The following is a 12,435-nucleotide window of genomic DNA, read 5'->3' as shown; positions in this document are numbered from 1 at the left end:
TCTTCTTTATATATCTGTCTGTCTGTCTGTTTGTTATTAGGTATTTATATGCCACCTTTTTCTCCAAGGAGCTCCCTGGTCCCAGTCCTCATTTAATCCCCACAACAGTCCTGTGAGGTAGGCAGGCAGGCAGGGACCCAAGGAGTCCCCGGACTCCAACTCTCCTTCCCAGAAATAAGGGAAATTCAAGGGATATCAACAATAAGGGATAGCAGCGGGAAACGGCTTGGAATAAGGGAGTTTCCCACAAAAAAGGGAGACTTGACAGCTATGGTTCCTGCTAAAAAACAAACAAAAAAACCCCCACATTTTTGTTTAGGAAAACCTAACCAGATATGTAGAGTTGATGCACATTTTAATATGTACATATATGTTATAATGAATATTTTTAACTGCTGGTTTTATTTTTATTTCGTGAATAACTTTACAAATGTTAAATAATTAATTTTTAAGGTTAATTTATTCTTAACTCTGACTTTTACTGATGCCTTTTAATGCATAATTTATTTCATGTAAACCACTTCCAGGTTCTTAAAATTAAGCAGAATCGGACTTCCGGCGGCGACGCCATCGCCGGGTGGTCGAAGGCTGCCTCGGTCTCGAGGCGCCTTGTCCATCCCGGGGGTCAGGAGCCGCGCTACCGCAGCGCGCGGCTCCGTTTGGGGTGCGGGAAGAGCGTCCCGCACCCTGGGCTCCCCGGCTGTGCCCGCGGAGGCTCCGAACCCTTCCCCTGCCCCCCCTGTAAAGGGGGAGTGGGGGTGAAGGGACAACCGGAGCCGGGCTTCAGGGGACATGCCCCAACCGGGATGCAAATGCGGCGACAAAGCCCGCGGTGAGCGTCCAAGTTCTACCTGCGAAGAATGGAGCTAAAAACCCGGTGGTCGTGAGTAAAGATTTGGATTAAAAATCGCGTTTTTGGAACGATCCGGGGGGAAGGGGAAAGGTAGCCTGCCTCCCTCCCTTCGAGCCGAAGAATGTAACCAAATGAGGGTTTACTGCTACAGAACTGGTTTCAATGTAGCTAAAATTGACACATGAGACTGGCAAACTCTTTTTTCGGGCAGTTAATTAGAGGAAAATATCTCCATTTAAAGTTGCGGTGTTTGCGCTTCAGCACAGAAAAATGGCGTTGAACAAAGAGGAGAGCAGAAATACAACACCCACTTCCTCCTCCTCTGCCAGTATGCTGGGTTTTGTCCTTGAACTGGTATTGAACTCTGGACTAACAGATGAACAGAGACTCATTGCCTTGAAGGTGGAACTTGTTTATAGAAAAGTCAAAGTCTTGTGTGGGGATCTGAAAGGGAACCAATTGCCCACAGAGGAGGCTTTTAAAACTTTTGACACTTATGAAGAATGTCTTGCTAATGAGCTGAGAGAGTGGATGGAAAGATGGAGAGAACTGAGTGAGCAACTTCGGAGAAGAAATTCGCTTTTTGGGGGTGGCAGCCCCAAGGCGACGTTAAGATTTGTTATATCCAGTCCCCGGGGTGTGAGCTCGGGGGCCAGGGACAGAGAATTAAGGTATTTACAAGAAGAAAAGGAACGTTACAAAGAACCGAAGAAGCAGGGAGATGATGAGATGGACACCTCTGAACTCGTGGCAAGAAGAGACATGGACTGTGCCTGGATCTGTGGACGTTGGGAGAGAGAAGTTACACGGATGTTCAGTGCCGATGCCACCAGGAGAAGAATAATGGACAGAGGGGGTGTGGGGTGAAGTCTTAAACAAAATTTAAAGTAGTCTAACACGGCAAATCGAAAGTGGAGGGTGAATACTGTCAACAATACTCTGTTATATTTTTGTTTGTATATGAAAGGAGATATTTCAAGTTTTTATGTTATTAGCAGTAATCTTAAGGATAGAAGAATTAGATTTGATGCGAGGAGCAAGATTAAGACTTAGATTAAGTTAAGAAATTGATAAGATTGAATTAAGAAGAACTAGGATGAGGTATTATTATGGTGATGTATTTACTAGTAAGGTGTTGAAAAGATAATTTGATGTAAATATACAATTGAACTAAATTTTTTTTTTTTTTTTTTTTTTTTTTTCATAATAAATGGTTATAAAATAGATTAAGGATATAAAATCGAAGGTGAAAAGGCAGGGGAAGTCAATGGTCAAGATATGGAAAAAGAAATTTTTCTTTTTAGAAAGATACTATAAGAATCTTGACACTGTTTGTATTTGTCATATTTGTTTTGTATTTGTGGGTGTGGGTGAGGGTATATGTTGTTTGGAAAAATGCCAATAAATTCTTATAAAAAAAAAAAAAAAAAAAATTAAGCAGAATCTCTAATACCAATCCCTTACATTTCACTGGCCTTGAATAGAGTGATTTCCCAGTGAATTGTGTCCAAAGTCTGCTTTATTTCGCAAGCCGCTTTTATTGGCCCACAACTGCCAATGTAGAGTGTCAACTTTTTCCACATTTGGCTCTGTTACTTGGATAGACTTAAAAGATAATTGCTCAGAAATATAGGCCATGAACGGTGTTAATACTAGGCTTTTGAAAGTTTTGCCTAGCATGACCTTTAAACAGTGGGGAAGATTTTCCAATCCTGTTAATTGCCTATTTACTATTGCTGAGGACTCTTAAAAGTCGTTATTAAGCTGCATTGGCTTCAGATTCAATTATTTCCTAAAGAGTGTTTAGAAGGCACATTCCACTTCAGAAGACTTTCAGTGTGATAATTATGTAGACTAATTGCACCTGCACAAATTATCATTTATATTCATAGGAACGTTCACTATTATACATTAATCCCCATTATGCTGATTTGCAAGCCTTCCACAACTATCACTATGATTAATGCTTTGAATGCAACACCTAAATATTTGCATGGTGTGAAAAGTATGCTAGCCGCTGTATATAAATAAACGTGACACAGTCCAAGACAAGGCAATTTAACTACTTACTTTTAAGCCCTATTCAGATATCAGTTTCCACACAGTCTCCATAATTAAACTACAGAACTCGCTCCCACAGGAAGCAGTGATTTTGTTGTTGTTGTTCAGTCGTTCAGTCGTGTCCGACTCTTCGTGACCCCATGGACCAGAGCACGCCAGGTACGCCTATCCTTCAATGCCTCTCGCAGTTTGGCCAAACTCATGTTAGTAGCTTTGAGAACACTGTCCAACCATCTCATCTTCTGTCGTCCCCTTCTTCTTGTGCCCTCCATCTTTCCCAACATTAGGGTCTTTTCTAGGGAGTCTTCTCTTCTCATGAGGTGGCCAAAGTACTGGAGCCTCAACTTCAGGATCTGTCCTTCTAGTGAGCACTCAGGGCTGATTTCTTTGAGAATGGATAGGTTTGATCTTCTTGCAGTCCATGGGACTCTCAAGAGTCTCCTCCAGCACCATAATTCAAAAGCATCAATTCTTCGGCGATCAGCCTTCTTTATGGTCCAACTCTCACTTCCGTACATCACTACTGGGAAAACCATAGCTTTAACTATACGGACCTTTGTCGGCAAGGTGATGTCTTTGCTTTTTAAGATGCTGTCTAGGTTTGTCATTGCTTTTCTCCCAAGAAGCAGGCGTCTTTTAATTTCGTGACTGCTGTCACCATCTGCAGTGATCATGGAACCCAAGAAAGTGAAATCTTTCTGCCTCCATTTCTTCCCCTTCTATTTGCCAGGAGGTGATGGGACCAGTGGCCATGATCTTAGTTTTTTTGATGTTGAGCTTCAGACCATATTTTGCGCTCTCCTCTTTCACCCTCATTAAAAGGTTCTTTAATTCCTCCTCACTTTCTGCCATCAAGGTAGTATCATCGGCATATCTGAGGTTGTTGATATTTTTTCCGGCAATCTTAATTCCGGTTTGGGAAGCAGTGATAGGTGGCTTTAAAGAGAATTAGACAAAATTCATGTAGGAGAAGGCTATTGATTTCTACTAACCTTATGACCCACCAGAGGTATGCACCCTCCTTGCAAGAACCTGAGAGCACGTTGTGGCCCTTGACAGAAAATAAGGTTGTCAAACCCCGAAGGAACGCGATGGAGTTGTAATCCAAGAGTTTCCAGTAAACAAGTGTAACACAGAGAAGAATGCTTATTTTTAGGATAATGCATGGTGTCGTGGTTAGAGAGCCAAACTAGGATTTGGAAGACTAGGATTAAGTGGGGGGGGGACACACCATGTACACCCCCTTGAGCTCCTATGCAAAAAGGGTGGGGTGTAAATGAAACAGATAAATAATCTCTGGGAGGCTCTTGGAATGCAATATGTGCTCAAAGTGACTTATTCTACTGCTCTTCCTTTATGCTGCTCTTTCCTTTCTGGTGATGGGGGTGCTCAGCTCGCATTAATGGACGCAATGGAGAATGAAAAGGAAATGAGGGAAACAGTGAAAGACAAGCAGAGGCAAGTTGAACGAGACTGTGGTTTACTTTTGGTTGAATGGTCTTGCGACAGAAGAAAGGGGAGCGAGTGCAAAAAAAAAAGCCCAATAAAATGACCAATTGTAGTTAAAGCATGGGCACCTGTGGGTGCTATATATTCCTGGCATTATGTTTTCACAGTTCTGTAGGCATTGAAACATTTCTGAGAGTTTACCCCCCGTTGTTCAAACTTTACGTCGTAAGGAGAAAAGGGAAGCCTCTTTCTAACACTGAAAGCCACTGTTCAGTATGGCTACTACGAAGAATGGGGCTGACATTCAGCGCTGAATCACTTGGGAAAATGTTTTTCGGTGAACCATGGTGTCAGGTGAAGGGTTTCCCTTTGCCCACGAGGTTTGAAATTGAACCACACAGGCAAAGGGATGTGGCTTTGTAGGCTCTGACGATCAGGGAGTTGCAACTTTGCTTGCACCAGACCTGGTGTCATGTATGATGTCAGATGCATGTCAGGTGGGTTGCGGCTTGGACAAAACTGCTCTACATGCCAGCTGGAGAGGCCTCCCAGGCCTAACTAGGCCCACAGGCTGGAGCAGGCATGGCCAAACTTGGCCCTCCAGCTGTTTGGGGACTAAAACTCCCATCATCCCTAGCTAACAGGACCAGGGGTCAGGGATTGATGTTAAATGACTCTGAGAATTGTAACTCTTTCAGGAGAACAATTCTAAGCACCCTTAACAAGCTGCAGGTCTCAGGATTTGTTGAGGGAAGCCATGGCATTTCAAAGTGGTATGATACTGCTTGAAACGTGTAGTGCAGATGGGGCCATCGTCTCAGTAGTGTGGTTTGTAGTTCTAATTGGAACACCAACCTAATGCCGTTATAACGTCTCCTGCATTTGAGGCAATTTTCAAAATCATTGTGGAGTCATACAGTGAAACCTATCCATGCCTACTTCAGAATAATTAACCATGAGTTCAGTGGTGCTTCCTGTCAAGTGTTCGTGAGACGGAAGTCTCAATGGAAATGTTGGAAATCGCTCATGAGATATACTTCTGAAACATAAATATCTGTTTAATAATAGTGCATGAGTTAAACATTTTTGCCTCAGAGCAAAATCAGATGATTTATCACATCAAATTTGGTTAAATCCATAGTTATGCATGCAGTTTACTTGTGGAAGTCAGTAGCCTTCAAAATGAAGTTAAGTGCAATGGGGAAATCTTTTATAAAGTCTTTTGTTTTCTGTTTAGAAATCTGAGAAAACCCAAAAAGCTCTTCTTAACATTTGGAGTCAACATTCTGAACAGAAGTCAATATGGCATGCTTATCTACAGCAATAAACGCTTGATCAAGATGTTTGAGAAAGTGGGGCCACAGAAGAATAGAGGATCTTAGTAAGTGTTCTTCCTTTTTCAGCGTTTTAGGGCCACCTTTCAGGGTTACTTGAAAATGCATTTATGCTACATGCCAGTGGGCTTGCTCCAAAGTTCTCCTTAAAGATAGAAATATTCTCTGCGTCATTTTGAGTATTATTTCAAAGGTTAATGGGTGACTTTGGGATAGTTACTCTCTCCCAGACCGACCTCCTGCACAGGGCTGTTGCAAGCATGAAATCAAGGTGGAGAGAAAACTATATTCTCTGCATTGAATCATTGGAGGGAAAGTGGTCTTGAGTTAAATCCATCTTTTGTAGTTGGTATTGGCATTGGGAGGAAATCCTCCTTGTTGGTTGGCAGTGATTTATAGCAACTTTCAGACTGTGACGTAAAAGGGTTGTCACACATTGGGTGAGCAACCGGTTGAAAACATAATATGAGCCTTCTGGATTGGACGAAATGTCCCATCTAGTAAAACACTCTGTTCTCACAGTTGGCCAACTATGGGAAATCTGAAAGCAGGACCTGAGCATCACGGCACTCTCTCCTAATCTGTGACTCCCAGCAAGGAGCATTCAGGGGCATACTGCCTCTGACACCCGAAGCATAGCACCACTCTGGCACCGAAGCTCTGCACAAAGACACACAGGTGTAAATGCCCTGCTGATCTCTCTCTACTGTGTCTGGAGCAGGGTCATTTCCAGATTTGTGGCTGCATCCTGTCTCTTAATTCTGCAGTGGTGCCATCACAGTCAAATGTGTATTCTTTTATTTTCTATCTTGCCCTTTGAACCTTCTCTCCTGAGAAATCATACATATAGTCCAAACACAAGATGGGGAAAAGGAAGGCAACCCCTTCCAAGGTGTCAGGCAAACATCTCTGGGCAGGATGCCACATAGCTGAGGCGCCACCACGAAGAAAGACCTCTCCTCTGGAGCCACCATCTCATTTCACTTGGCAGGGATCCCTGAAGCGGGGGCCCTGAAAAAGATACTAAATTTCAGACAGGAATATGCAGACTACCTTGCATGGTGGTTGTATGGCTAACTGAGACTGGCAAATCGTTTTACCTGCCCTGAGCCTTTGTAATTTATTTATTTATTTATTGCATTTTATCCTCCATTTGCTCCATGGTGTTCTTGGTGGTGTAAATGGTTTCCTCCCCCACCCCCCACCCCATTTAATCCTTACAACAACCCTGTGGCTCAAGTTAGGCTGAGAGGCAGTGACTGGCCCAAGGTCACCCTGTCAGCTTCATGGCTGAGCAGGGATTTGAACCTTGGTCTCCCAGGTCCTAGTCCAAATTTCTAACCACTACACCACACTGGCAGTTTGGACGCACTATAAATCCAAATTATTTATTCTAAATCCTAAATATTATAAGATTTTACCAAATTGAACTTCAGCCACTGTATCTTAATTTTTTTTTAAGCTCAGTTTGTGGTGAAGCTACATCTAAAATCGGGCCCTGCCCACTGTGTAATCTAAAGTATGTTTTTATTATTGCAGTTTTGGTTCCGGAGCTGTAGGGATCGTGGATGTGCCATGCGAAGTCATGGAGCCAACGCACAACAAGCAGGCCTTTGCAAACGCCAGGGAATATAACCGCTTGTTGAAGGCAATGGAAAACTGTCTTGTTCAGTATTGGAAAGACATAGGATTAAGTAAGTAGTGGGCCCCATGTGCAATGCCTTGCAGTAGTCTAAGCAGGAGGGTACCAAAACGTACAACTGAGCAGCCCCATGGTGTCCCCATAAAATCCAGCCCTATATGTGCTGTTCTGTGAGCTGAATAATTCACAGGGTGGAGCCTCCACTTCATGACAGACCCTCCTTGATGGGGTGCGTGGTGACAGTTTTGAAAACAAGAGGGTCTTCGTGGTGAGCTCCTCTAAGCAAACAGCTTAGTGCAACAAAGTCATCCCTGTCCAGTCTAAATGGTCCCTGCACATCTGATTTGTCATATAGGGCAAAAGCTTTTAATAAATAAATACCGGCTCTCTTGACACTTTAAAAGGTCTTTCAGGGGCTACCTGAACAGTAATTGAGCTGCTAATGTGTGAGTTTCAAGCATTAGGAGCCTTTGGGCAGTTACAATTCTGGCCTTAAAAGCACGTTATGTGAACATCTACCCTTAATGTATCAGAGTGGCTGAGTGACTAAGCTTCTGACTCATCCTTGCACTGGTTCAGTCCTTTTCCTGCACCGAGATACACAAAAGTTTGCTCGACTCGTAATAGATAATGGGAGCCATTTATTTGCTAGGCGCTCTGATTCCATGCCAGCTGCTGCCAGTAATGTAATAATGCTACAGAGTCAGAAGGCTTGGGGGGCCATGGAAGCACCACTCCAGGGCCAGACAAGGGGCGGCCATGGCATGGTTCCTTCCGTGTGGTTTTCTTCTTGTTGTATTTCAAATATATCCTGCATTTTACAGAGAATTGTGTGGAATGCAGCAAAATGTGAGAATTAGATATTAGGGTCAGTTCCAGGTTTTTGTGGTCTTTGAGTGACAAGACGATCTGTGGGTTCCACCCCCTTCCTTTTCTAAGTACATCCCTGGCTTCATGTTTCATCCCAGCCTCTTTTCAACCCATTCTTTCTCAGATAAGCAGATACATTCCTTGATCACCTTGCCCAAAGGTGCATTTTTTTAAAAAAGGAAGAACACACCAAGAAGATACAAAATGTGCATCTACAATGACTTTGATTACATGGTAGAGTCCATGCAATAAGGAAAAATGCAGGCAGCAATCCATGCAAAATTTATATCAACACCCGTTTAGGTTTTAGGTTCACAAAAACACACACCAGTTGACTCAACATGCATAGGAATCGGTTGAAAGGCTTGTCATAGGGTAGCCCAAAGCAGTGGTGAGGGACAGAATGGCCAGTTTATGCTTTAAAATGGTCACTAGCTAGTCCTGGGTAGTTCAGAATGTTAAGTATTAAATTCAGAACAGAACAGGAGATGCAGGAAGTTCAGGATCTAACGGAGAGGAATGCAGCCATTTTAGGATCCCATTAGAGGGATAACAATTTTAATATAATGGCAAGAGAACCAAAACGTCTTGGGGCCGGGCATGGCTTGATTACTGCTAATGAGCCTCTCCAAACAGAAGAAGCAAGGCATGGGAAACAAGGGGCGAATAGAAAGGAGATGGGAAACTGCAAGATATTTCTCGCTAATGAAATCTGACAAGCAATTGCTATTCACCTAGCAGAGAGGCTAGAAGAACAGGCAAACACGTTTGTGCATTCTTTTTGCAAAATCAGATCTGTGTGCATATGCAAATGGTTTTGATAACCTGCGTTTTAGAATCTGAATGCCATTGCTCTGATGCCCATTTAAAAATCTGGTTTTAATCATTAATATTTATGTGAATTCTGAATGTTTTAAATAATGTACCAAAGCTGCTTCTTTTTTCCCCTTCCCCGTCTTTGACTTTGCCTTCCAAATACTTTTCCTTGGTTAACTATGAAACAACAGATGCACTCTCTCCAATAGCTGAGTGCCAGTAGCAATTATAGTCTCTTCCCCCCCCTCTGTGTGCACTCTTGCTTTATATATAAGACGTGAAGCCTCTGGTGGATGAAATTCAGATTAGTGGGTCACAAAGTGTGTAGGACTATGATAAATGAAAGGCTAATGCTAATTGTGCCACTTGCAATCATGTCACATTCTTTATCATTTTTATTACTGGCATGGAGAAGCAATGCTCATAAAGGTGGGGTGGAGATATTTACCTATTTCCTCTTAAGGGAATTGTAATGATATTCAACCCACCCACCCCCCAATTCACACTGCAGTTAGCTGCAGGAAAGAGATCAGTTAGGACACTCCTCCCACCCTATGCCTAACTGCAGTGTGTGTGTCTTTTCATTGCAAGCATGGCAGGTGTAGGGTTAATCCTTCCCATGTCCTGCGTTCCCAATGAATATCAACCCTAGGCCTGTAATCATATATATATATATATATATATATATATATATATATATATATATATATATGCCACACTTGCAGTGTGCTTCCTGTCTCGTTAAACCAGTGGTAGTCAACAAGGACTACAACTTCCATTAGCCAGTGCAGTCAGTGGCAAGGGATGATGGGAGTTGTAGTCCCACAACATATGGAGGGGTTCCACATTGGCTACTCCTGAGATAAGCCCTAAACTGCAGTCACAAAATTCACCCGACCCTCACTCTCTTTCATAACAGTGTGCCAGGAAAACTTGTTGATATTCCCTTCTTCCACAGGGCTTTCCCGCTACCGAGTCCCATTCCTTTAGGTTATACAGTACTTCAATTCTTAGGGAAAGTGTCCCGCTGTCTGGGCACCAGAGATGTCTGAGCGCTGGCCAGCCAGCAGCTCTCTTCTGGATGTAGCCATCAATGCCTTACGTTAAAGTAAATAAGGCAGCCTTCTATAGAGCAGCATCAGAGCAATCTGTCCCGCCACTCACGATCCTCCATCCTATACCCATGCTACGTGGCAATGCTTATCAGCGTGTTGTCTCACTGCTGACAATGGGTCCAGCATAACATTGCAACGATTTGTCTCCCCTGAGGTCAAAAAGAAGAAGCCTTGTTCTGGAGCGATTTTGGGTATCTGAGTAACAAGTGGTCTGAAAAACCTTCAGAGAGCATCCAGTACAGGAGAAGGCGGGCCGTGGAAATCCCTGACATTGTTCAGTGTGGTGAGTTTCTACATTTGGACAAATAGGACGACAAGGCAGGGGGAAGGTAGGACTCAGCGGGGTGAAAATGAGAGCTCTTTGTTCCTTGACTTCAGATATGTTCGTTCGAGCATTCCTCTTCGCAGATGCCATGCACTGCTGTGTTTTTCACTTTCTTCTTCTTTGAAAGGATCCTCCTATAAACAACTCCTTTGTTTCACTTTTTGCTGCTGTTAAAAGCACACTGTGGGGCAGCTAATATAACAGGTCTCCTTCATGTTTTGTTATAAAGGCTGCCAGCATATAACTTGAGTGGCTTTGTAGGTCTCTGTGTGGGATAAAGAAAACTGTAGGCAAGTTGCCAGCTTTTTGTTTCTATGGTTTAAAAAAGAAGACACACACATACACCTGTTCTTAAATTTTTCTCTGCATGAGATTGTCATTTTGGGGTGAGATGCACGAATAGAATAAGCTCAAAAAGACTAGGGTGGGCTTTGGGAAAGACCTGTTTTAGGATTTGCACTGGGGATCTTGTGTAAGGCTACCTGTTTGTCAAAGAACCATTATAGAACCATTATTTCTTTCAAGAGAAAACACCATTGCTTAAATAGTTTTTCTCTCATTTGTGACCAAAGTTGTCCGGGGGTTGAGAATTAAAGAGCAAAAATGCAGGCAATCGACCACAGTACCGTATTAAATCAATTGTGCTGTTACTGTTTGTAATCATTAATTTTGATTTAAATCTGTTAATTTCATTCATTAGATGCTTGCCTCAAATGGAGACTCCTGTCATTTGACACCGATATAAACCACGGAGGGCATCGCGGCATCTGGAACTGCAGACAGAATCCTAACCCTCTCGAGAATAAGTAAGCTTTTACATTTCACTCAAACCATTATCTAGTCAGCAGAGATCTCTCTTTTCTCACTATTCATAGTATGAGGCACGCTTCAAAATCATCTTGCCCGACCATCTCCTAAGTGTAGGAAACCCAGAACTAGATTTATATATTTACACGTGCAAAAATGCACAACATGATATGAAAAAAAGATGTAATGGTGGCAAGTATTTTATATTCATACCAACTTTAGCATGTATCTTGGAAATAACTTTCTCTAAGACACCTCCTAGACACATGTCCACTTCTGTTTATTAATGTGTATTAAAATATAACATTGGAAGTGTAATTCAATTTATCTGTTCTTAAATGTATATCCCAACTTTTCTCCAAAGAGCTCAAGGGGGCAGACATACTTTCCCCCCAGTAGCTGCTCTCTCTGTTTTTCAAGCAGCCCTACCTGGAGGTATCAGGTTAAGCCTGAGACCTCCTGTATGCAACGTAGATGCTGGGCCACTGGGCTATGTGCCTGTCCTTGCCTATGCCATTTGGAGAGATGGCGTAGCCGTTTCTTTCTATTGGGTTGATAAAAGTTAATATTACTTACTAGGTGTGATGTACCAGAATGTTTGCCCCCCATCCCTTTGGGCACCTTCAACCCAACTCAGTCACAGAATGACAAAGAAAAGCTCGTCGTAGATGCCATTCGGCAACGTAAATGGAGGCAGGAAAATCTGGAACAGGTGAGCTGCTTCCTGAGATTTGTACAAACATCCATATACAAGTAACTCCGCATTTGCATACGTTCGGCACGTGTGTGACCACTGATGTGTGCACCATTTCCAGCCCTGGAAGGGGTCAGAACGGGGACAGGGTGGGCTTACGCATGCAGTTTGTCAGAACGCAACCCCCATGCAAACAGGGAGTTGCCTGTCGTTATATAAGTTTCAATGTGGAATTGGATAATTGGAATTTAAGGTTTCCCTTTTTTATTGAATGTGCTTAGGGTCAAGACTGAAATTTTGAACAGTCAAATGTAAAGAGACATTGGGGGGATTCTAGGCACAAAAACTAAGAGTTGATTATGTGTCTTGAGGTCCAAAATTCTTCTAATAATTTTCTCCTCTCTCCCCCACCCCACTTTTACACTGGAAATATAATATAATATAATATAATATAATATAATATAATATA

General features: G+C 42.7%; 1 protein-coding gene across 2 annotated transcripts in view; it reads left to right on the top strand.

Moving 5' to 3' along the window:
* MORC1 (MORC family CW-type zinc finger 1) overlaps positions 1-12,435 on the top strand; it is a 50,702-nt gene that overhangs the window by 23,342 nt on the left and 14,925 nt on the right. For both annotated transcript variants that reach the window (XM_033146698.1, XM_033146699.1), the window contains 6 exons: positions 4,308-4,372; positions 5,601-5,744; positions 7,237-7,391; positions 10,295-10,423; positions 11,166-11,271; positions 11,852-11,984. In XM_033146698.1, coding sequence (XP_033002589.1) covers positions 4,308-4,372; positions 5,601-5,744; positions 7,237-7,391; positions 10,295-10,423; positions 11,166-11,271; positions 11,852-11,984 — 732 coding nt within the window. The remainder of the gene's footprint in view (positions 1-4,307; positions 4,373-5,600; positions 5,745-7,236; positions 7,392-10,294; positions 10,424-11,165; positions 11,272-11,851; positions 11,985-12,435) is intronic.

This window comes from Lacerta agilis, chromosome 4 (genome assembly GCF_009819535.1).
Source record: "Lacerta agilis isolate rLacAgi1 chromosome 4, rLacAgi1.pri, whole genome shotgun sequence".
Classification (NCBI taxonomy): Eukaryota; Metazoa; Chordata; class Lepidosauria; order Squamata; family Lacertidae; genus Lacerta; species Lacerta agilis.
Note: the sequence above shows the minus strand (reverse complement) of the source record. Positions and strands in the feature narration are given on the sequence as shown.